The sequence below is a fragment of the Crinia signifera genome, chromosome 1 (genome assembly GCF_055691185.1).
Source record: "Crinia signifera chromosome 1, ASM5569118v1, whole genome shotgun sequence".
Classification (NCBI taxonomy): Eukaryota; Metazoa; Chordata; class Amphibia; order Anura; family Myobatrachidae; genus Crinia; species Crinia signifera.
This window is the reverse complement of record NC_139217.1, coordinates 387367739-387394794: the sequence shown is the minus strand read 5'-3', so window position 1 is coordinate 387394794 and position 27056 is coordinate 387367739. Positions and strand designations below refer to the sequence as shown.

Here is a 27056-nt window from a genome sequence, read left to right as displayed (position 1 = left end):
ATTCACACACACACATAGCATACATTCACACACATAGCATACATTCACACACACACACACATAGCATACATTCACACACATAGCATACATTCACACACATAGCACACATTCACACACACACACACACACACACACACATAGCATACATTCACACACATAGCACACATTCACACACACACACACATAGCATACATTCACACACATAGCATACATTCACACACATAGCATACATACATTCACACACACACACAGCACACATTCACACACACACATAGCATACATTCACACACATAGCATACATTCACACACATAGCACACATTCACACACACACACAGCACACATTCACACACACACATAGCATACATTCACACACATAGAATACATTCACACACACACACATAGCACACATTCACACACACACACATAGCATACATTCACACACATAGCATACATTCACACACATAGCATACATTCACACACATAGCATACATTCACACACACACACACACACACACACACACACACACACATAGCATACTCACACCATGTACAGACACCAACATAACATAGATACACACACACACACATCAGATACACACACACACACACACAAGCACAGCATAACTTCAAACACATAGCATACACACAAAAAAGATACACAGCATGTACAGAAAACACACATAGCAAACATACACACAGAATACATAAGCACAGCATGTACACAGTCACATACACACATAGAATACATACACACATGCATACAAGCACACACACAGCATATACACACAAACATACCACCTCCGAGTCCTCCCCCACTCCCTCAAACTTCAGCAAAGTGTACCACTACCTAGTACCTACTCAGCTGCTGGCCACAAGATTCCCCAGGGCAGGCCTTCTCTCCTACAGGACAGGACACGCCGGAGGCTGGAGCTTAGAGGATCTGCACACTAGCTCCCTCTATCTGCAGCCAGCGGCAGCCTGTCTCTATGACACTCGGAGCTTAGCTGCCGTCAGAGGGGAGAGAGAGAGAGTTCCTGCTGCCGGCGCCGCTGACTGACAGCGCGTCCCGACCCAGTCCCTGCACTGCACCGTGGGGTATGAGGGTGCAGGCGCCCCCGCTGCCCCCGCTCCCCCAAGCGGCCGCGGGGGTTGCCTCACGCTAGTTACGCCACTGTGAAGAGCTTCCATGGAGGACCTGGGTGAGTTGGATTTCCTTCCACAGGTCCCCCATGGATTTCTTCAGACCCCGGACCGGACACGACACCGACATCAAGATCGACATGCTGAAGAATGGCGACATGGATCCGGAACCAGGACAAGGCACCGGATCAAGACCCTGGGACCTACCTACGGGATCAAGATAGGTAAGTATCAGTATGTGTGTAAAGTATGTATTAAAGTTTTATTTTTCATGTGTCAGTGTGAATTTTTTTTACTATTTTTTTTTTTACTGTGGAACTACAAGTGCCAACGGGCCCTTTAAAGGCTGGGACTTGTGGTTCTCCAAGTCCCAGCTTGCGGGGGAGGCTTGCTGGGACTCATAGTTCCACAGTTTAAGACAATAGTTTATTCATCTATTTTTTACACTTAATCAGTTTGATGCCCACCGCCCAGGGGCATCGAGGACGGCACCAGGCTTCAGCCTGGTCAGGTAAGTCCTGGAGGGGGACGACCCCTTTATTGGGGGGGTCACCACTTCCCCAGGGCCCCTGGCCAGGCTGACCGGTCAGGGGGTTAATGCTTTGGCCGGGGGGACTTGTATAAAAAGTCTCTCCCCGGCTGTGCCATTACCCTGCTGGCTGGTTTGGCCTGGGGCTGGTTCTTAAAATAAGGGGGACCCCTGGTCATTTTGTCACCCGTATTTTGGGAACCAGCCCCGGACCTGGAGCCTGGGGCTGGTTGTTAAAAATCGGGGAACCCCTATTTGTCAGGTTCCCTGATTTTTAATTACCAGCCCGGCTCTTTCAGCCTGGTGCTGGTTATGGCTGTGGGGGGGGGGGACCCCACGCTGTTTTTTTTTTATTATTTATTTATTTTTCAATTTTTTTTACACTCTGCAGCCTGCACGGATCTGACTGATCCGTGCAGACTGCCTCTACTAATTCGTATTAGCGGCCGTATATACAGCCAGCTAATACGAATTACTACGACATCGGAGGGTTACAAAGCAGTCATATATATATTCCCCTCCTGAACACGACTTTGCATACGACTGAAACAGTCGTATGCAGTCGTAGGGAAAATACTAATACGATAAACTAGGTTTTTCATATTAGTAAATTTCCCCCTTAGTGTCTGAGATTGTACAGAAATTTTGTTTCATGTTTTTTGAACAAATAAAATATATTTGTGTGTATTCATCTGGTTGATGTGTTTATACAGCATAAATGCAAGATACTTCAAAATACATCATTGAAATATTAAAATATTCCGAAGAACAGAATAATCCCTTATCCAAAATTCTCCTGCTGCCGAGCATTTTGGATAAGGGATACTCAACCTGTATTATTAATAATTATAATAACAATATAGCTATAAGATTGAGATTTTTTTAAATTCCTATTTTATTTGGAAACCTATTGATTGAATATAGTAATCTAGCACCAGTAGTGATTTAAAATTTAAATTGAAACTTGATTCACGTGTAAGATGTTATTTTTTTTATAAGATTTCCACTAATTTCACGTCAGTCTCAGCAATTATCCTAATACAAATCAAGATTTTTTAAATATTGATGAATCTGATAGTGTCTGGCTTTCCAGTCATTTGGCTGCATTCTGTGTTTTTAGCTCACATTGAACAAGCACTGACATGTTCTGCAGCATAGAACTGCTTTTCTAGACATCATAAGAACTAGAGCAGACAAAAGGTAATTTGGCGATAAATATATTTTAGCAATTGACTTTGGATTTTGGACAATACTGTATAATTCACTTGCCAAGTAACTAAAAACTGGCATAACATTCTGTCATTTTAATGCTTCCAGTTGCCATGGGCAACTATCAGACAAACTTAAAGGTCCACAGAACATAGAATACAACTACTTTAGGCATAAACAAAAATGTTAAAAGAAAATCAATCAATGCATAATGGTTGTAATGGACACAGTGCCTAGAGGACCTTTAGTATAACAATGAACTAGCTTATAGGCATGCAGTCTAATATCTAAATACAGTATATAGTAAGCTAAATAATCCTCACCTCTGAGGTGAAGTACTGCCAGTGACCACTAGAGGCCACTCGATGGACCAAATTATTCCTTCACAGAAAGTAAATGCAAAATTATCTGTTGAAACCTTGCTGAATTTGAAGAGAGGGCGCTGTGAAGACAGAGGACCTTATTCTGGTTGACTCACAAGGCATGCAAATTTCACAGATTTGCGAGTCCACTGAAGGCCACCCGCCCCCCCCCCCCCCCATACGCCGAGATCCTCCGCAATTCTCCACATGGCTGCGAATGGATGATTTGCATAATCATCCATTCACAGCCGGGGAGAAGTCATTCAATGGTCGCACAGCCGACCCGCCCCCCCCCTCACACGCCGAGATCCTCTTCGCGATCCCCCGGATGGCTGTGAATGGATGATTTGCATAATCATCTATTCACAGCCGGGGAGAAATCATTCGATGGTCGGCGACCATCGAATAATTTCTCCAGCGCTCGCAGATCAGAGATACCTCTGTGGTGTCTCTGATCTGCGAGCGTCCTCTGTGGGAAGTCAGCCTCTGCTGACGCCAGCTACCCTCCCCCCGCGCCTGCGTTACCGGGCGATTACCATGGGAACGCCCATAGTTTTTTATGGGAACACCCATGAAATGCTGGGCGTTCCAATGGGCTGTGCCCCCTGCTGCCATGCCCGCTCGCACCCTGCATCTGCACAAGACATGCAAGACATTCGCACAGGGGACCGAATGAACTCGAATAACCCCCAGTGATTGGAGGTAGGAGCAACTCTCAAAACACACCTTTCTCAACTTCAATGAAGCAGCAGCAATGACGGGGATAGGCTCTGTTACAGACCGGGACCTGGACTTTCTGGCCATGCCTGAGCATTTTATGGGAGGCTGTGTGACGTCAGCTTCAGGCCGGATACGCCTTTTTCCATTGTAAGTCTCTGGCTATTCTGAGCCAGCAATGACTTGTGCCCAGTGTAATAATCAGTTGATGGTGATTGGTGATTTGTAGCCGTATACATTCATTCGCACAGCGAGCACATTCATTTGCAAGGTGGGACTTCACACATTAGCGAGGCGGTGTCTTAACTGAATGCTAGGCACTGCGAATTTGCAGCTGTGCAATCAGGTCTGAATTACCCCCTATGTGCTGTAACCTTGCTGTGCAAATCCCTTTCTTTGGTGTTAAATATTGGCACACAAGCTCATAAAGAGGATCAATGCATAACCAAGGAGGGCTACTGTCTCCATGTTGGCTCCTGTACTCCAGCCCATGTGCATACTGTACCTACCGATTCTACCAAAAGTTCACCCCACATCCTAGTGAAGAGGGCAGGAAAGCAGTGTAATTTTGGCACTATAGGGAATTGTTTCATTAGCCCCACTCCCTACATATTGCAACATTCTTAATGTGGTGGTGGCAGGCCCTAATGACATGTCAGTCTGCCTCTCCACCCATGTGGCTATCAGTGTCAAAGCAAGTATGATTCAGTACCATCTTGTCATTGTGTTCGAGCACCACAGTGTGACATGCACATACTCCACTAAGCTAAGTGAGACAATCATAGGCGTGTGCAGAAGGGGGGGGGGCGCCGGATGTGCCCAGGCACCACCTAATGCCCAACACACCCACGGCCCCTCACTGCTGCCGCATCCGGCCTCCAAACCACATCAGCCGCACGCACATTATGTTGATGGCGGCCCCTCTACAAATGGCCCCCTCCAACCAGTCCGGCCGGACGTCCAGTGTCTGTCACCTTCGGGGGTGGCTGCCACTTTAGGAGGGCCTGTTGCCGAGAGAATGAGTGTGCGGCCCACGGACAGTTGGAGGCATGACACGGTGGTCAGAGGAGCGCAGCATGCTAGAAACTCCCTGGGCAACAAGCATGTATCCCCACCCTAGCAACAAGCATGTAAGTCCCCATGGCAATAAGCATGTAAGTCCCCTTGGCAATGAGCATACAGCCCCTCCCCATAGAAATCCTCCAGGGCAAAGAACATATACCCCCCCCCTGGCAACGAGAAAGTAACGCCCCCCTCTAGCAATGAGCATGTATCTCCCCCCTGGCAACAAGCATTGCCTCAGTATCTGCTTTAAGCTTCTTATGTTTACCATTTGCTTGTCCTAATTTTCATTTGTTCTGTAAATCCTTATTTTCTTGTTTTTATTTTGCTCAATGGAACCCTTGTGGCACCATATAAATTAACAATAATAATTTCTGAATTTTCATCCAGCACCGCTACCAACATACTGTCACCATCTGGTGGTCTGTATGCTCTACTCAAGCTCTGCTTCATGCTGAGAGTCGGTTACATGGATAACTGTAAGTATTCAAGTTACTGGTAAATAAAGCACTCCACCGGTTACATACAGATTTATCGGGCCTTGTTGTTGCTGGCGATCTGCCAGCAGCATGCTGCTGGCGGATCGCCAGCAACACGGCGCCTCTATCTGACTGAGACGCGCGTGCGTCCCCCACGCACGCGCGTCTCAGTATCCGGCCGACGGGGCGGCGAGGCGGATGCAATACTGTCCGCCTCCCGCTCGTGGGCACCGGGCGACCGAGGGCAGCACCGTCGGAAGGGGACGCGCGCGCACCTCGTGCGCGCGCGTCCCCTTCCGGCATACAGATGGCGGCGGGGCAGTGGATGGCGATGGCGACGCCATCGCCATCACCTGCAAAGATGAATCCCGCTACATCTGTACCCACCTGGAATGGCCGGGAGGGTCCAGAAAATTGAGTCCCCATCCTGGCCCCCCGAAGGTTGGGCAAGCCTCCCGCATTTTTTACGGGGCCCCCATATAACCCCCTCCCTCTGCTGGTCAAATGCCAGCATTCATGGCTCTTTGGGGAGGGGGCAGGGAAGGGGAAGAGCCGTGAATCACGGCATTTACAGGAATGGAGGCTAAGCTTAATGAGGGCAAGCCCCGCCCCCAGAAAAGCTGCAAAGAGTCTCCTCTCTGGGCTTCTCCTGAAGATGAGACACTTACGGTAGGCAAGTATGGGTTAAGTACTGGACTGTTCAGTGACTTCAGGGCATCTGCTGGTGAGTTTGTTTACTTTGCCGTACTACCTTTAACAGATCACACATATTCCAACAGTAGCTTCTGTGCCGTGCTTTGTAAATGACCTCTTATTCATTTGACACAGCACAAAACTTGCTACAGACTTTCCATAATTTTGTATGCAATGCATGATAACACAGAGCAGTAAAGCTGAGTACAACATAAAGGACATTTGGTACCTTGAACAAGAACAGTTTTTAAAGGAATACACATCCTACGTATTATAATATGTGAGGAAACTGCATACAGTATGCTTTGTTTATATGCACTAGGGCCCAGTAACATTCACGTGCTGTATCTCTATCAGTCACACCCCTGCATATCAGAACTTCCCACTGAGTCAGTGCAATTTCAGCGTGTCTTACCATTCAATCCACACAGAGGCGGCAGGCTTGTGAGTGGTATCAGTTGACTGGTACAATCAATCCTTAAGTTCTTTCCATCTAATTTGATAGCGGGTCAAACAGTCAAATGAAAGTGATGTGCCGTATATGTTTTTTTCAATGATATGTTCGCGGACAAGTCTGAAGGACACAAATAGGGAACAACATGCAGTCTGGCTGGCATAAGTGTGCTAATTGGAATGAAAAAAAGCTGATTGCTGACAGTAATCAATAAAGTGGGAGAGGTACGTTTTATAAACGCATGGCTGTGTATGGTGTGGGAATACCCTGCGAAGTCTGTACTGCCTGTGAATTTCAATGTCCTTCTGAAGAGGATTTCAGACAGGCTGCACGACTGCTTCTCATCTGTGGAATACATTGAACCAGGGCTGCTAAGATAGAATTGAAATCAGGCTCTGCCTTTCAGAACATGCAGCGACATCAGCTCCTGACATCTAACATTAAGGAGCTAGCCTGCCTAAAAGTTACTTCCATTTTATTGCTTTTCCAATACGCTGGCTAAAATGTCGGGCATTAATCTGACCTCTCTTGGCTTTGTGGACAATGAATTTGAAAGAACGAAACTTGAAGAGATACGTAAATAACTGACATTGCCGGTAATGGATCAAGTTTTCTATCGACTAGAACAAGGTACTTGAGAGCTTATATTGTATTTTATTCTTTTGTGTTGTATATTTTATGTTTGGCTGCTTTGCATGTCAGTTTATCTTTCAATTAGACAACTTCTATTCCTTGTTATACCTCTTATTGACTTAGCTATGCGACTGGGGATATATATTCATTTATACGCCATGGTATTTATACGTCATGGCATTTATATGTCATGGCAAGAATAACACAACCAAAATATTAAAAATGTAGAGAAGCGGATTATTAATTTGTATCATTGTATTAAAATCAATCTTATCAACATACTAAGACTAACATCATTTAAATCTCATTTTCATCCATGTTGTGTCCTGAAATGTAGTTTTGCAGTGAACAATCATTTTATTCCTTGGGGTAAACAAGATGCCCTCTTTCTACATGAAAACTTTACCAGTTAATTGCTGAACATTATCCCTGGGTTTGAAACTGATTACATTAATCCAGTATATAAGGAGAAATTCAATACTATATCAAGATTTTTGTAGCAAAATATAATACCGACATGGATCACATGGAGAAAATACAATGACCATTTATCACATCTGATGAAAGTTTATCTCCTGTGACATAGCCCAGATTACAGAATGTTCTGTTATACAAGTCTGTTTGACAGGTGTGTCACAAAAGCGAGTCTCATATTTAATACGCAGAGAATGAGCGCAATATTTGACAGACAGGAATGTGAAAACACTTGGAAAGGATGATTTGTGTAAAAAAATATAAGGAATTAGAATTTGTATGAAGGGAAATACACATTTTGGGGGAATATAGGAAGAATCAATAGCAAGAAGCATTGGCTTAATGCTGATTGGCATTAGTTGCACCACAATGTAATTACTTCCAAAACATGCAATAATTGGATTTGTCAGAGCTTTGAAAGACTTTTATGTCCTTAAAAACATTTTGTTACTGATGCGGTTAAAGAGACCAGAAAGGCAGTTCCTGTTTTCCCCATGTCTTAGCTATAATCACACAGCATCAGCATCAGAGCTATTTCCTAATTGTAGCCAGAAACATTATAGGAATATATTGATATGCTGTACTTAGAGTATATTGGAAAAACACTGCCAGGTTTTAATGACTGGAAATCATTTCTAGTTGAACTATCATTTTGTTGTATATGATCCCTTGTTCATGATGCAAGGATGGGATCCTCTCTAACATATAATAACCATGGCATTGATATATAATTAAGTTTGGTTGGGCAATGGTGACCTTTCTGCAAGTTCATTTAGTTACAATTGCAGCATTGGGGCTCTGTAGTGCGCTTACAGCTCTCATGCTTTTTTGGCAAGTTTTAAAATCTCACATCTGGATTTCCATCAATGCAATACGTGTTATTGCTATTCTTAACATTCAACCAGTGGGCAAAGTGATCTAGTTGGGAAATAAAAGTTGTGTAAATGAAGTCAATGCGACACAGCGGCCTGCACAGCCCTAAAGTGTTTGGAGGAGGGGGGGGTGCAGTTTCCCTTACAGTATGTACGAGTGCTGGAGCGGTTTCACTGACAGTGTGCTGTGGACAGTGGTTGATGAGGAGTCCCAAAAACTTAGGACTCCTGAGGAGAGTGGAGACTGCAGCGTGCACCTGTAAACTGCATGCACTTGCTGGTGGCGCCCCCTCAGCTGCAGCAGGTCAGTCTCCCAGTACCCTTCGTTTTATAGAAAAGTAAGTAAACTTACTATAACTAAATAACTTATGTACAGTGGGGCCAGATGTATCAATCTTCAAAAGTGATAAAATGGAGAGTGATAAACAGCCAGCCAATCAGCTCCTGACTGTTATTTTTCAAACCCAGCCTGTGACATGGCAGGTAGGAACTGTATGGTTGGCAGTTTATCACTCTCCATTTTATCACTTTTGAAGCTTGATACATCTGGCCCCCTGACACTGTCTCTCTCTCTCCCCCCCCAGACACACACGTTCTCTCTCCTGGCCGTGACACTCTCTCTTCCTTTCTTTCTCCCTCTCCATTGACATCCACTCTTTTCTTTTCTCTCCCTAGATGCGCACAACATCAATACACTGCCTACCCCACAGTGGCAACAATGGGGCGTGTCCTCATGTGAAGTATCGCAAGTGTGGGCCATGCCCCCTAGCCACAAGGCCACACACCCTAATTATTTGTGCCACTTACCATTCACCAAAAATTGATAGGTATGAACTTCTTGTATTAATATATAACTCAACAAATAAGATATTCAAAATAAGTGAGTCAACTCACAGCTCAGTGGCGAGGGTTGGGTGCCAGGCGCCATATGAGGGTTTATGTAAAAAAAAAAAAACAGAAGGAAGCCAGCACAACCATTTAGCAGGTGAAACAAAGACATGAAAAATACATGCAGAGAAATGGTGTGTGTGGTGGACATATTTGCAGGTTGTTAATCAATTTCGACTTTTTGCATTTTAGGGATACAAATGTTGTAGTGCAAGTGATATTAGTGCTGGCATTGCAATGACATTGACATAAAGTCCAGTATGCAACTGTAGCAAAAGACACGAGAAAGGGCGTAACTACGTCCAACTCAGAATCAGGCAATACAAGGAGTGAAATCGACGTCTTTTACTGACCTCGCCCCTAAAAAAGACCCTTCCCCATTAGGGCTGCTTCCATGCATCTCTCGGGCTTCTTTACAATCCAATCCACCCCTGCTCAAACTGCTGTCCCATCTCTCAGCTCCTACAGTATGCCCCTCCAAGCTATTTGATACACTTGCCTACATTCATCACACACACACACACACACACACACACACACACACACACACACACGCACACAGCTTTTACACATAAGTTATTAGTCCCACTTCAGTCTGGCTTTCATTCCTAACCTTGCACATCACTGACCACACTAGTAAATAATCTACACCACAGTGTTCACTTATACCTTTCAGTTGGAGTACCACAAGGACCTCTGCATGTCTTAATCTTTACATCTCTGGGCAAACAAATCAGCTCTTTTGGATTTTCGTATCATCTGTACATGGATGGTACTTAAATCTAAGTATCTTCCCCAGGTCTGTGACCATCTGTATTGGACCGTGTCACTGAATACCTTTCTAACATTTTGTCTTGGATATCATCTCACTACGACAAACTTTATATTTCCAAAACATATTTCCACCAACCAATTGTAGTTACCAACCTGATATCTAAATCCGTGTTTATAACAATCAAGCCTATCTCACAGGTACACTGCCTAGGTGTCATCCTCGAACTGTCCTATGTCCCCAACATTCAATCTGTCTCAAAATCATGCAAGATACATCTTTAAAACATTTCCCAAAAATTACCATATCTTCTGTCAGTGCCTTTACTGGTTACCTGTATTCTACTGTCGTCTACTGTATTCAATATAAAATACACTTGCCTACATACAAGGCTATTGACCAAAGAACACAAAAAAACATTCTCTTCACTTAACTCAAAATATCTCCCAACCAGGACTCAACCATTAGGCAGTTTTAGGCTGCTGCCGAGGGTGCTAGTATCCCTTCACTATCTCTCATCCACACTCATTACTCTATGCCATTCACGAATCCAGGACTTTCTTATGGCTGCAAGCACTCTGTGGAATGCTCTGCCATGCGCCATAAGAACTCCCCAAACCTTCAAGCATTCCATGAAAACTGCACATACAGTATAACCTTCATAATGTATTTACTTTTTCACAGTTTCTTATATAGCGCACACATATTCTGCAGCGCTTTTACAGAGAATAATTGAACATTCACATTTTGTTGGGAGCCAATTAACCTACCAGTATATTTTTGGGAGTCAATTAATTTTGTTGGGAGCCAATTAGCCTACCAGTATATTTTTGGATTGTGGGAGGAAGCCGGAGTACCCGGAGGAAACCCGCGCAAGTACGGGGAGAATATACAAACTCTGCACAGTTAGGACCATGGTGGGAATAGAACCCATTACCTCAGCGCTGTGAGGCAGTAATGCTAACCATTACACCATCCGTACTGCCCAAGCTTCATAAGCTTTCATATACAATGACATCCCCTCTGTACAGTCCACCGACATCCTCACATGTTTTTCTTACCTTACATTCACATACTCCTGACCACAGCCCAACATTGCCGTGTGACTATCATGCAGCCCACCAAGAACCTTTGCAATCTGGCTGGATCATTATGCAATGGATAGCATTTATCAGATACAGAGGATCTATTTCTATTTTCTGGTTTTCAGTTTAGTTAGTTTGCTCAACATTGTTAGTTCATATTGGTTCTACTCAGAACCTTTGGTTTGAAGTAGAGCTCCTGGTTATTATGTGTGAAAGAGTGCAACGGAGGTGAATGTGGGGCATATGGCTGATCCTTTTTATGGAACCGTCTTTGGAGGGATTAGTGCTTTCTCCTGGGTGTTGTTCCCAAAAATTATCCTGGCAAAAGGCTCATTGACTATACAAGGCAGAGCAGGTGCTACCTGCTCAGCATTGTATGCAAAGAAGGGAGGTGCTGGGCTGGAGAGCCGGCAGCCGGTGCACCTGTAAAACTGTATGACAGGTAGTTGTGCCAGAAGTATAAAGGTTGTCTTACACTACTGCAATTTCTTGCAGCAGTGTATGGCCATCCAGATCCCGGAGAGCCACCTAGGAGGGCACAAATTTATAGTTTGCAGTGGGGCGTTAAATACCTTACCACCGGCAATGATCAGGGCAATCTGTTAATGATGCTATACCGCTTGGTCATTTGATTTTCAGGCCAAGGCTGATGTTGAATCAGATTTTCATTTGGTTATTGCTTTCTTGGATTGTACTAATGCTGCCACCATGCCTTTCTTTCTGCTCTGCTTTAATATATTAAAAATAAACATATTTTCTCTGCCAAATCAATACCTGTATGCCCTCAGTTATGTTCATGATTACTTTATAGTTATATATAAAGTGATGTTCACACATTACATAATAGAAGGTTAGTGGCTTGGTAGTGCTGACAGCCATCGTCCTCATGAGCAATGACTATTTACCACAGCCCTCAGATGTCCACAAATAATATGGCTAGTGACAGGCATAGCAGCATCTCTGTACGCCTCTCCGGGCACAAGCAAGAGTCATATACTGTAGGAGTATGGGGGTTATGCTGCGTTCATCCCTATTGTATCAATTATCAAATGAATGCACATGCGTACAGATCGCAGTGCTCATGATTGAGGACAAATAGCAACAAAAATAGAGAAAACATCTAATCACAATCCCCTCGCAATCTAACAGGAAGTTGGCGTTTGGAGGCGGTAATCTGCCATTTTATGGGAGTATATGAAAAAATCGCAGGTGTGCCCAGTAGTTTTTAGGGAGGGTCTGTGACATCAGCACCGTTCTCGATCAGCCTGCCTCTGTCGCAGAGTAGTCATATCACATTTGCTCAGATGGGAAAATCATTAGATGGTAAGAGAATTGTATATGGATTTGCAGAGAATACCGGATTGCACATTTTTTAGACTTCACTTGCAGATTTAGGATTTCACTCTTTCTGGCCGGCAGCTAACCACTCACAGTCACCTGCAACTTTGCAGATCAGTGATCAGTTCTGAATCAGGCCTTAAATCCGCATATGTGTGAGGCTACAGATTTGAGGATTTTATGCTATGCAAAAAGGTGTACAGATAGAGCCATCCTCATCCAGTCCTTTAATAGGATTAAGTGAGGCAGAGCTGTCAGAATTATTCCTCTGCTTATCCCCTACTGTATTGTTCTATGTATTGTATTGCAGCTGAGAACAATAGGCCGTGGTCAGCCATGGTTTTCCATGGCTACCCAGAGAAGGCTAGCTGAAGAAGGCTCCATCTGTATGTCCAGTTTAGCGTCCGGCACTTACTGTCTACTGTTATAGTCATTGTCCCTTTCTATGGCCCTTATTCTGATCGGTGCGGATATTCCCGAATTCTTACGGTGCGGCCCGCACGCCACGGTGTTCTGCTGCGTGCGGCCATCGTCCGTAGAAACGCCCACGTGTCCTCCGCATTCGGACGGACTCACTCTTTAAGAACAGGGCGTGTTTACGGACGACATACAAACCATGCGTGTGCGGGAGAAACACTCCGATTCTGCACGGTATTACAGAGTATTACAGAGTATGCACGGGAATACCGCATCCGAACGGGAGCCAAGCGGTGCTACCGCACGTAAGCGGTGTATTTACGCCAAAAAACCCACTATTATGTCTATTCTGCAATACATCACATGACCCACTTATTCAATTACCTATCCTCATACAAAAATGCTTATTTGGAATTGGAATCAATTAGATGCCAATATATCCTTACAAGCATGCCTAACACATGCATTGCACACATTAACCCTTACAGCAATTGAAGTGCAATGGTTTGTATTAGACCCTGTGTAAAAGATTATAAACAATCTACACATATACTGTTTAATGTGCAAATAAAACCAACAACTGTGAACTTGCATAAACCATTTATTTGAATGCAAAATTAACATTTAAATAAAAAAATATAAAATAATAAATTAGATAAGTAGATCTCGCAGGTCCTGGAGATCGGCTAGTAATAGCCGCAAATGGTGCTCCGCCCGCAGGAGGGCCCCACGAACCCCCTCATCTGCCGGTGTGGTGTCATCTGTGGGCATGTCAAAGGGGCAAAAATTAGTCATGATATTCATGCATACATTTCATATACTGCGACATAAATTGCACAAATGCTAGGTGACATGTGTATATATATATATATATATATATATATATATATATGTAGAGAGATAGAGACACACATAGATAAATAGATATGACACACACGTATATACATACATGCAAACTTATTTACTACATACTGTGTTTTTTCCCCTCTACCCTTTACTCTGCAGAAGACATAACAGTTATAGTGTTTCTTCTCATTCACAACCCACCCATGACTAACCAATGACAAGCATGTCATGGCCTCCGTCAATAAGAACTTGTCACAATCTCCTCAGTCTAAGTTCAGTGATGGTTCGTGGCATGGGAGTTATGCAAATGTCAGGAATGCACAGTACACATCCTCAAAATCATAATTCAGTCTAAACCAACCTACAATTCTGTGAGGGCCAAAAAAAAATCTGAACTACAGGGGGTGTTTAGGTAGAGGAGGCTCCAGGGACACTGGCAACTTGTGACTCCATTCCAAGGTAGGCCGGCCCATACTCCATTTATAGCATACATCCTATAGTTTATAAATAACATTCAACAACAATATAGATTCCACTATATGATGGGTCAGAATCGAGCCTTGCAGCAGGTGAATTTAATCCACAAATGATCCACTCATCCCTTTACTCCAGGATCCTGTTTAACTACAACGGTTATGTGGCAGTCAAAATGGAGCTCCAAGCCATCCCACAAACCTGTGTAATTCAGAGGTGTCCTGGATGAAAGGGATGCCTTGGACACCCCATCTAACCCGTACCTGTATCTGTAGCTACCCACTTTGAGTTCTGTATTAATAGTATTGTACCAAATTTTTTCTTCACCACTGCTACATAACAAATACCAGTACAACTACTTCATGAATGATGCATTATGTAAACATACCAATCTGATGGGACTCCGGTGCCTCACACGCCTCCTCCCCCTCGGATTCGTCCAACTCCGGGGCAACCGTGGCCTCCTCAGCCACCTCCTCCGCCAGCTCCTCCGCCACCATCACCTCCTCCACCTCCTCCTCCGCCACAATCACCTCCTCCACCACCACCACCTCCTCCACCTCCTCCTCCTCCGCCACCAACACCTCCTCCACCTCCTCCTCTGCCACCTCCTCCACCACCACCTCCTCAGGCACCTCCTCCTCCTCAACCACCTCCTCCACCATCTCCTCCACCTCCTCCACCATCTCCTCCACCATCTCCTCCACCTCCTCCACTTGCTCCTCCACCATTTCCTCCTCCTCCTCCACTTGCTCCTCCTCCACCCTCGCCGCCACCTCCTCATCACGCTCTTGGAGCTCTTCCTCGGCCAGGGCTGCCTCGGCCTGTTCCTGTGCCTGTCGTGCTCGGGCTCGTGCTGTGTGGTAGAAAAAAAAATCATGGTCAATGTCGGGTCATTGGGGCACATGTATTAATCCATAACAAGCCATACATGGAAGGGTGATAATGTTGGCAAACGATGCTTGAAAGTAGCTCCTTACTGGTAATGGACTCCAAAATGTGACATTTAAGTTATTAAGTGATTGTTAGTAATTTGTTCAATCATTACAACCCTGCCATTTATCAATGTTGAACACATATTAGATCTGGCACATTGTATGCATCAGAATCATGAATGGTATGTCATTACATATAAAAGCCACATGACTGCATGTTAACCAGGAAGAAGCACACATAACAGTTTATGGACTTTTAAACCCATGGACACCCACTTATCATGAGACACATTTTATTGTTTATATATGCTATGATGTCAGTGCGAAATTTCCTAGCTAAAATACTCACAATCAGCTATTTCGCCCCTAATCTGCTGTAAAAGCTGGGGCTGGCGCCTGCGGAGGTCCGACCACCGCCTCTCTAGCTGCCCGATGGTCCTCCGCACCCGAGTGCGTGCGAAAATCCTGCGCCCTGCCGCAGCATAGGCCCGCCGCTTCTGCCCATTAGTGATAAAGGGCCCCGCACGGCCCAGCCTTGTCTCCATGACGGAGACCAGAGCCCTCAGTTCCGCAGGCGAAAAAGGCTCTGCCCTGCGTGTCTCCGCCATGTTAACAATGGCATCAATCAACCAATCAGGTGGTGGCATTGGTTTATCACAGTTATTTGTGTTAATAACTTTATTGTTCATCTTTACATGAACAGCGTCTCTGCGCCAACACAAATGGTGACAAATTCGCATGCCTTAAAAACAGTAGTGCTGATGTATGGGAATGAACAAATCTGATATATATAAAACACAGTGTGTATGCACTTAGCTTAATGGATATCATATCTACAAGGACCATGGAAGAGCTTACCTTAGACCCTGACAAGTCCAGATCTGGAGAAAAATGATTATAGCAGCAACTCACTATTTATAGGCCTCTCACATGTGTGGTCTATAACAGTAGTGATGAGTATTGCATGACTTGTGGCCTGGATTTTCTAAGGGATTGGGCTACTTTTAGCTTGCAATCAAACTCCACAATACCACAGTAGTCATGAACCAAATGTCATGTCATGCTAGCAAATAGCATGTGTATTGTGCGATAGTCACAGGTGTATCAGAAGATTCTATGCAATGTTAGAATTGGTGGCCAGTATTTCATGTCGAAGTTTCACCAGGTTTTACACAATGGAATTTCCACCACCGTATGCGGCGCGAAAAAACAGCGACGTACGCTCGCGCACGGAACGCAGCTGCCGCTGATGTCCGCCAAACAGGATACACAAACAGTATATAAAGGTGTATTAGAATGTGACAATGTTGTTGCTAACATGTCTGGATCACAACCAGAGGTGGACCAGGAGCTGCAGCAACTATTTGACCAGATGGACTCCAGCACCTCCTATGTGCCACTGCACATGCAGGCAGTGGGAAATGAGGAGGCTGCTGGCCCTTCTACAGCAGGGCAACCTGCACCTGACCATTCTACAGCAGGGCAACCTGTACCTGGCCCTTCTGCAGCAGGGCAACCTGCAGCTGCCTCATATGCACCATCAGCAGAATCATTTGGAACACAACCGGGGACTTCACAAGATAGTACCATGGCCAGCACTTCAAGTACAGCGCCACGTGCCAGTGGGCGTGGCCATGGCCGTGGCAAGGGGAAAAATAGGGCAACAGAGGAACCAACTTCCCGAAATAAGGCATATGAAGCACAGGAGCTTGCCATCCTGGTTCCCCGAGCACGTGATTGGATTGAGTGTCCATCGGAGAGGCTGACACACACACGCAGATGGAAGATTTGGGAAGACATAACGGCAGAGATTAATGAAGTTGCGCCACAAGTTCGTGAGACGGAGCACGTCAAAAAGAGGCAAGTTGTTTTGTGATACATGTGCCCAGTAATAGACAAGTAATGATTGAATTCATGCTTAGATGGATTTAGCAAATGGCCGGTGAGGTTGTTACGATACACAGACATTATTTACATGTTATTTAGTTGAGAGTTAGAGTAGGGTGATTGTGAATGTGTCTTGTAACGGTTGATATCATAGTTGCATGTAATGTTATCTTTTTGACATTAAGCACATGTCGTAATATGTAGCACAGAGCAATGGCTGCAACATCAAACATCTGGAGTGACATGTATTAATATGTCAACTTACATTGCAGGTGGCAGGACTTCAAAACCAACCTGAAGAGGAAGATGACCAAGCGGTGGGAACACAGCCAGAGATCTGGGGCCGGGCCCATGCCATCAGGGCTAGAGCTCACCCCCCTGGAGTTGATGGCCGAGAGCTGTGTATCAGTTGAGGAGATCAGGGGGGTGAGCACGATGGATAGCGAGGCCCCAGCTGAAGTGTTTGCGTCTTTTATTGAAGGTAAATATTTGTCATGCCATAAGCTTGTGCAAGTAATTATCTTAGAATGTGTCCTAATTGTGTTTATCATTTTCCACAGACACCCCACTGCTTGGTGACGACTCTGCTCAGGAGGTGGAGGAGTCCGTGCCACCTGGCCCCAGTGGTAGGCCTGTGCAGCAGCAGCCATCGGCCCAAGCCGATTTTGCCACCTTGGCCCAGATGCTTGGGGACATAAACCAGCAGGGAGAGTTGGCATCAGAACGGATGCGTAGGACCGAGGAGATCATAGCGAGCTTGGTCAGCACCCAGCAGGCCATCGCTGGGAGCATGCAGGCCATGGCTGAGGCGCATCAGGCCATGGCTGCAAGTGCTCAGGTGCTGGCCGAGCAAGCCACCCGCCAAAATGATCTCCTCCTCCACCATAATGAGCTTATGGTGGAGCTGGTTAACAGCAACAGGGTCCTAATGTCATCCGTTTCTGGTGCATTACCACCAGCAACACTCCCTGCTGGCAGGAGGGGTAGACCAGCCAACCCCTCACCAGCATCTGCTCCACCTGCCCCAGCATCTGGCCGTGGCCGAAGAGCTGCTGCACAGGCCAAGGAGCCTACCAAGGCCAAACGTGGTCGCAAATGAACTTGTGGCTGCATTAATCTCCACCGTTATGTCATCCCAACTCTTCCATTGTGCTGTGTGTGTCAGCTTCTTGTGTCCAATCACGTGCTGAGGGTAACCAGATGAGCCCTTGCTTCAAATGTCCTTTTTGGTTCCCCTGTTGCCCTCTTTTGCCTGCCATTACTGTCATCTGTACTTGAAGTGATGTTGCTAAGTCCCCAGTTGTGTTCCAAATGATTCTGCTGATGGTGCATATGAGGCAGCTGCAGGTTGCCCTGATGCAGAAGGGCCAGGTGCAGGTTGCCCTGCTGTAGAATGGTCAGGTGCAGGTAGCCCTGCTGTAGAAGGGCCAGCAGCCTCCTCATTTCCCACTGCCTGCATGTGCAGTGGCACATAGGAGGTGCTGGAGTCCATCTGTGTGCAATTATATTTGTTTTGTATTATAATTTATTTTGGTACATTCCTAACATGGTTTTTTTTTTTTGTTTTTTTTATTTTTTTGTCATTGCATCACAGTGGCATTGACTGTGAAATGTATATAAATAAATTTCTTTTCTTTACTAAAATTGTGTGGTTTCATTAGTACATGTCGAATACACATGTGTATTGATACTATTAATATTCAGTCATGTCCATTGTTAGCAGGTTTAAAGTGTGTGACAAGTACAGCATATGGGGGTGATTAGTAAGGTTTCCTTGAAGCAGCAATGGTTTCAATTAAAGCACTGACAAGCGTCCTATTAGTGAGTAATGAGTAAAGGAGTCGATTCTATTGGGTTCAGGTGTTAATGCTTGTAGTCATTAGGCGGTCCGTTCGCCTACCGCAGGAACGAGTGGTGTCCGCAAAGCAATAGTAGCCTTTTGGACACCGCACATTTCTATCGGTTTTGGTCGCGTGCATTCGGAGTGCTATCCGAATGTACGCCCCCCAACATAAGTGTACTCCCCCGTGTCCGCCCATGTTTCCTCCCAGTTTTTCCCACTTTGAAACTACGCCCATGTGTCATTCCGCATGACGCCCATAATACGCCCATATTTCCCGACTGATTGCGGTGAACAGTTTTGTACGGGATTTGCCCGAACAGGTACGGAGTCAAGGCGTGGCACATGCGCGTTGCGTTCTCCACGCATGCGCAGACGCCGTAAAGACGCGATCCGAAAGTATGCGGAAAAGTACGCGTCAATCAGAATAAGGGCCTATGTTATTTACTTTCACACAGTTCAATACACAATGTATGGCAAATGTACTGTATTAGATTAGTATTTCTGTAAAGATGATGATGATGATAATATTATTATGCTTTTTGTAAATGTCACCATAAGGTTTCCACTGCACCTGACAATGGGTGGCAGATGATAGATTGACAGTCAATAGGTTAACGCCATATGCACGACAATGTAATTGCGTCCAAGTTCAGTGGCGGTGCGGCAAGCAGCCAAACTCAGACATTTTTTTAAAGTCGCGATCATCTACAAGCCGAAAAACATCCAAGTTCCTCATCCCGCACGGACACTGAACATGGACTTTATTACATCCCTTGTGTTGGGGCCATAGCGATAGCAATGTGCGGTGTCGCTATCCCTCGGCGATTAATATCCAGCATGCTAGATAAATGGCGGGCCAATGTTCTCACTAGAGAACACTGGCCCTGACAGATCGTTCAGCACACAGCGCTGACACATCCCTGTATGCTGATCATCGCTCAGGAAGCTCAGCACATCTCCCCATTTGTAGGCCCCATATCTGAAATAAAATCATACCAACGAACAACAGCAATTTGCTTGCATTGTCTGCATCAAGAAGATGTACTGTACAGTATATAAATTGGTGATCGGATATTGTGATTTAAGTTCAGATTTGCAACTTTGAGCAAATTTTGTAAATAGCCTTCTATGAAGAAATGTGTCCGGTCCTTTTAGCGTTATTGTTTCCTCCCGTACATGAAAAAGTGTTGTTTTTTTCCTACCACATATACAATAAGTGACATTATCATGATGTCAACACTATGGCTGGTATACGATCACTAGGCCTACAACAATTAGATCGACATACATGAAGGTTGACATGACTGAAGGTCGGGTTAGATCGACAGGGTCATTAGGTCGACATGGGGAAGGTGGTATTTCATGCCCTTCCATCCACTAGGGCATGGTGAGAGAATAAAACAGTGTGCCAAGCGGTGTACTTTTTTAGTGTCCGTGTCGACGTTCGGTGCAAAAAAAGTGAAAAACCTGTCAACCTTTTGACCGTCGACCTTCCCCATGTTGACCTAATGACCCTGTCGACCTAGTGGTGTCTACCTAATGCTTGTCGACCTAGTTGCTGTCTATCCAATGATCCATATCCCTATGGTTACACTTTAATTAGCTAATGAGCAGGCAATAGCTCAGCTTACGGCAGGGCGCTGCTCACGTCAGAGCACATGGCTGCATGTGACACAATGGCTGTGTACAAAAATATATATAAAAAAATTAAAACAAGGTATGTGCAAATGATGTATGCCTGACACCGCAATGTTCCTGCATCAGTCTGATATGGTCTCTATCACGTGGGAATCCTCCTGGCTGCAGTCCAAATGAAAATCTCTATTAAGTAATGCAAATAGATGGCTGCAGTTTCATATAATATAGCAGCTGCACTAATGATTTAAGTGCAATCAGCTGGAGATGGCAATCCAGTATCAGCCAATTAGAGTTGGTTATCTCGTCTTGCAGATTATCATCATCATCATCATATTAGAGTAGATGTATCAAACCTTCAAGACAAAAAATGTGGAGAGGTTGCCCATAGCAACCAGTCAACTTATAGTTATCACTTCTCTGGCATACCCAAGCGATGGAAGTTAGAGGCTGATTGTTTGTTGATTAGTTGCTCTGTTCAGCTTTTTAACTTTATCTCTTTCAATTTTGATCTCTTTGCTATGGGATCTATTCATGAAGAAGTAAAAAGGGTTGAGTGGCAAGTGGAGAAGTTTCCCATGGCAACCAGTCAGCTGTGAAGTAACATTTATAAAGTGCATTCCCTATCATACTTAATAGCTGTTTGGTTGCCATAGGAAACTTTGCCACTGACTCACTTTTCCACTCTTTTCATTGCTATTAATAAGGGCATGGGGTACAGAGCAGGGTTGCATACCCTCCCGGAATGGCTGGGAGGGTCCTGGAAATTGGGTCCCCCTCCCGGCCCCCCGCCAGAAAGAGGGGCAACCCTCCCACAAAGCCACCCGGTAACCCTAGAATGTCTGTGTCTGTGTGTGTGTGTACATGTGGTAGGGAATATAGATTGTAAGCTCCACTGGGGCAGGGACTGATGTGAATGTTGAAATAATCTCTGTAAAGCGCTGCGGAATATGTGTGCGCTATATAAGAAACTGTTAATAAATAAATAATAAATAATATATGATCCCATTCATGGCTACGGACTGCGATAAATATTCATGGCAGCCCGTAAGGTCTACAACTCTGATTGGAGTTGCACGGGAGTCAGAGGAATATGCATGTGATATGGCCACTCTTCTTCCGATACCGCGTTCTAGGAGCACAGAATCAGCTGCAAAGCGACCAAATAGCACTAGCGTATTGGGGCTTAAGTCTTAGTAAGCTATTCATTCCCCTCCCTGGAGCATGCAGCCATTTTCCTGGGGAATATGGGAAGAGAAACAAATAGATAAGTAAAATGTAGATGTTGTTTTGTAGCATATATACTAGGGCCCTTATTCTGGTTGACTCTCAAAGGCAAATTCCTTCTCAAATGGACAAAACCATGTGCACTGCAGATGTAACATGTGCAGAGAGAGTTAGAGGTACTGCTTTCCTAGCACAGCGCCCACGATTAGCATCGCATTAATCACAAGCATCGCATGCATCTTATATGTTTCTGCACCATAAGATGCATGCGATGCTTGCGATTAATGCGACTACAGTGATTTTTTCATCGTAACCATTTTTATCACATGCATCGCATCGGTCGTACTGTTTTAATGTCTTAAGATGCATGCGATGATTGCAATTGATGCGATGAAAGTATTTTTTTATCTTGGGCATTGTAAATCACATGCATTGTATACTCTTAAACATACATACAATGTATGCGATGGACGCGATTTACGCAAATTCATAATGGGTGCTTACGATGTTAAATGCAGCCCCACGCCAACCCCCCACTATAAATGTGAACCCGAAGCGTGGCGAGCGCAGCGAGCCGGCGATGGGCGGCAGTACGCGTCCTACGACCTTTTCATACCCCCACTATCCACGTCGGCGTGGAGTTAGGAAGTGTGGCAAGCGCAGCGAGCCACCGAGCCCGAAGCGTGGCGAGCGCAGGCGGATACCTGTGAATCCCGCTAGGGGAAGCAGATACCTGTGAAGGTATCCGCGTCCCCTCGCGGGGTTAGCCACGCTTCGGGCTCGGTGGCTCGCTGTGCTCGCCACACTTTCTATTCTCAACTCCACGCCGAAGTGGATAGTGGGGGTATGAAAAGGTCGTAGGACGCGTACTGCCACCCCTCGCGGGCTCGCTGCGCTCACCACGCTTCGGGTTCACGTTTATAGTGGGGGGTTGGCATGGCGCTGCATTTAACATCGTAAGCACCCATTTGAGTGCTTAAAAGCACCCGGGGGGTTGGCGTGGGGCTGCATTTAACATCATAAGCACCCATGCTTAAAAGCACCCTTTAGGGTGATTATACCATTTTTAATCGTATAGGGGGCATACATACACCATAGTATATGCACTTTAGTATTTTGCATCGCACCCATCGCATTCATTGTACATATAAAACTACATACAATCCATACAATTGACTCGACATACAATCATCGCACGCATCGCGATTTAAATGCATACATCGCAGTCATCGCATCGCACGCATCGTAGCTTACTATACTACTGTTTTTCATATGATACATGCGATTTAAAAACCGCACGTATTGCACAGATTGTATGCCATATAAAAATATACACGATTAATGCGATGGACGCCATGCTAGGAAAGCAGTACCGAGTTAGATTTGGGTGGGGTTTTACTTCATAGTGAGATCTATATTGCAGTGTAAAAATAAAGCAGTCAGTATTTTCCCTGCACAGAAATAAAACAACTCACCCAAATCTAATTCTCTCTGCACAAGTTGCATCTGCCCCACCTGCAGTGCACATGGTTTTGGCCATTTGAGAAAGGAATTTGCCTTTGCAAATGAACCAGAATAAGGGCCCTTCTAAGGAGAAATGTGCTTTCGAGAAGCACGATACATTCTGCTGTACTGTACTAAAGCATGGTAAACATACAATACAGCAGATCCTCCAACATGTCTCTTTCCAGTTCATTGCTAATGCTTTGCTTCCAAAGCTCTTATTCAATTTGCTGCTGCAGTTGCCTGTGCTAAATTAATTATCCAATCGAAAGAAATAAACATTCTTGTCATCAGTGATTCAGCTCAGGAAACTGTTATAGTAAATGAAGTAGAAGGTTTTGGAGGAGAACATTGTCTGCTGGCTGGAAGAGGTCATGCTTAGTCCAGAGTCTGGCAGATCATGTATTTTAGTATTTTATTGTTTTTAATGGAAAATGTATCCTGAGCTACATTACGTTTCTTTTGTCCAGTGAATTATCTCAAGGCAGATCTTAAATCAGTGCTGAAGAAGGTAATATGTTTCCTTTTTCATCACTGTTTGTGTGAACTAGTTTTTGGTTCCATCTTTAATCATCCACTAGTCTGGAAGTAACGTAAGTGCAGTATAAAGCCTCAATTACTAATACTGGGGGCTGTTTGTGGATAATTGGATTACCTCATGTATCTAGTTGGCTAATACAAAGGAAAAACGTAATCACTGGAATAGATTGGCAAATTTTTGGCCAGATGAAGTCCCATAAAAGTCTATATTCTGATTCAGACCGGTTCGCAAGGCTGAGTACACTTGCTTCCTAGCGAACAGGTCATCGCCGCACTGCTGAACTACCACCTCTATCCTCCCACCACCCGCACTGCAGAGAGAGTTAGATTTGGGTGGGGTTTTACTTAAAAGTGAGATCTAGATTGCAGTGTAAAAATAAATCATGGGGGAGCCATGTCCAATCATGTCCGCCCCCGCCCGCTGCCTCTGGAGCGGACCCTGGGTTTTCAAATGCGCATAAACGCTCATGCGCAAACCCCCCACCATTGGACAACGGCCCAAAACCCGAACCGGTCCCTTTATGTTATCCTTTTAGTGAAATCTCAAAGACAAATTTGCTTCAATGAGGATAGTAATGAGAGTATAATTACTTAAGGCCGATACACACTGGGCGACTTTGAGCTGAGAGTCGCTCAAAACAGCAGGTTTGAGTGGCTTTAAGCGCAAAGCCGCCCAGTGTGCATGCCCAGTGATGAGCAGTGAGTGCTGCTGCGCGCTCCCGCAACATCGCCGGGAAAGCCGCTCATCTGCTGGTATTACCAGCAGATGAGCGGCATTGAGGACGGCTTTGCATAGCGCTGCAAAGCCGTCCGCCCCTTGCTGTCGGCGCCAGGCTGTGGGAAAGCAGCTCAGTGTTTATGCACTAAGCGGTTTTCCCCCCAGCGATGAAAAGGATCATCGCTGTCCATACACGCTGGGCAAAATCGCTCAGTGTATAAAATAAAAGTAATAATATATATTTTATATCTACAAATAGACATGATAAACATAAATATTATTTTCTTAGGAAGTCTCCCTCAAACTGGCACAGATTTATATCCGTATTAATATCCCTAATAATTCTGCTAGGTATAAATGATTTTGAGTGGACATACAGTGCTGAAGCCTAATCAGCTCGTTGAAAGAGAACATCTGATTATTTTTTCTGCCCTTTTCAAAATGCTTTCCCATAACAGGTATGATGTCTCAGATAAAGGTTAAGAGCTCAATAGAGCGTGACTCTAGAATGCAAATGTTGATACTGTGTTCTAAAGACTCCATTTTGATTTAATATTATCTTTTATATTTTAGGCTCCCAGTTCAAGTCAAAATATTTACATCATGAATTTATTGAAGTGATGAGGAGAAAAAAGGCTTTGTGGAATTGTCTGTTTCCATTTTCCTGGACAATGGATGGAGAGACTATACCTTCTACAATGTTACCCACACTTAATGCATCTTATGGCTCATCAATGACAATGGAGCAGAAGACAACATTTGCCTTTGTCATTTTATTGTTCATTATTCTGGGTGTTCTCATTGTTAGATGTTTTAGGATTCTCCTTGACCCTTACCGGAGTATGCCAACTTCTACCTGGGCAGATGGAGTTGATGGACTTGAAAAAGGGCAGTTTGACTATGCTCTGGCATAATGACCAAACCCAAACACTGCTTTTCTAGATCTGGTAAATAATCCTTAATAAAGAATGATAAACTAGAAAAATAGAGTATAGGGCTATAATCCAAATGATTTAGGGCAAAGCAGTTTTTGTTCTAGTGGAAATACAAACCCACACTGATGCAGGGATTTTGTTTAAATCAGTTTAGACTACTGGTTAGAATACACACACACACAAACACTAATTTCAGTACAATTTACTGTATCTTAAAGCAAAGTTTAATAGTAACTTCAGCTGTTTCCCAATGGTAATGTGTTAAAGGATTTTAAGACACATGTGAATTAAAATGAGCCTGACACACACTATAGTTAATACACAAACACATAGAAAAATAAAAATAATTTTTGTAATGAGCTTTCTTTTGTTTTTGTTTATTTTTAAGCTATTCCCCACACATGGTTGGGTCTCCTTTGCTGTTGTACTAATAAAATGTGGACAAATTATATAATTTGCTTAATAGATAACTTGCATTATGCCATAGTGCAAACTTATCTACTTAAGGCTGGGAGCAGCCATGTTCCACAGGAGTGGGCTTTGGAGGAGGCTGTCTAGAGTGGGGAGACACAATCGTTTCGTCATATTTCCACCCACCGATTTTCATTGCCCACATCACCACTATGCAGTCGCAATTTAGTGTGAATGGCATCATCGTCCCGCCCACTACTTCTTACATCCGAGTGCTTGTGAATGCCTGAAGGGGGGTGCGGGAGCCGTTTGTACTTTTCCGGAAGTGCCACCTAGTTTTTGGGAGCCTCATGTCCACTTTGGGAGAAAAAGAAAGTATGCTACAGGGTAGCAGGAAAAGAGGAAACAGATTGACACAAAACATATAATTCACTCAACCAATTAATAACGCAGATAGTCAGATGGTCAAATACACAAAACATCACCATTTTGGGCAATGAGGAGAGAAATAAGAATATTCAGACAAGAGGCTAGAAATCACTAAAACTAAGCTGTACTACAGAAGAGATGAGTACGGAATCTCTGCAGTCAGTATTGCAATGGATCGTGGTAAGTATATTAACCCTAACTGTCCCAACCACAGCCTAATCTTCCAGTATAACCTTACCTTCCCCCACCATACCTATCCCTAACCTCCCACTTTAGCTTCTCCCTAGACCTAGCCTATGTACTTAACTTTGTACTGTTAGTATTCTGACTGTCGTGATCCTGGTTTCAGGGATCCTGACCTGTTCTGCTATGATGGCATCCAATTAAATGTTCTACTACGCTTAAGGCATGAGTGTTGTGTGCAACTCTGAATCACACCTTAAAGGGGGTGTGATTTTGGCAGGAGATTTTGACTAGATAGTTTAAATTGCCTGGAATGGTTAGCCAAAATTGCATGGTTTTAAACATGCAGCCGATCCCAGTGCGCA

General features: G+C 44.5%; 1 protein-coding gene across 2 annotated transcripts; it reads left to right on the top strand.

Moving 5' to 3' along the window:
* The first annotated feature begins 6528 nt into the window (after nt 1–6528).
* On the top strand, nt 6529–26028 carry CTXN3 (cortexin 3). 2 transcript variants are annotated; one of them, XM_083151558.1, is made up of 3 exons: nt 6529–7276; nt 9301–9452; nt 25307–26028. In XM_083151558.1, the coding sequence occupies exon 3, from the start codon at nt 25354–25356 to the stop codon at nt 25645–25647; it is 294 nt and encodes a 97-aa protein (XP_083007684.1). In that variant the 5' UTR covers nt 6529–7276; nt 9301–9452; nt 25307–25353; the 3' UTR covers nt 25648–26028. The 2 variants fall into 2 exon arrangements, with proteins under 2 accessions (XP_083007684.1, XP_083007683.1); XM_083151557.1 differs by lacking the exon at nt 9301–9452 and having other exon boundaries at nt 6531–7276.
* The last annotated feature ends 1028 nt before the right edge of the window (nt 26029–27056 follow it).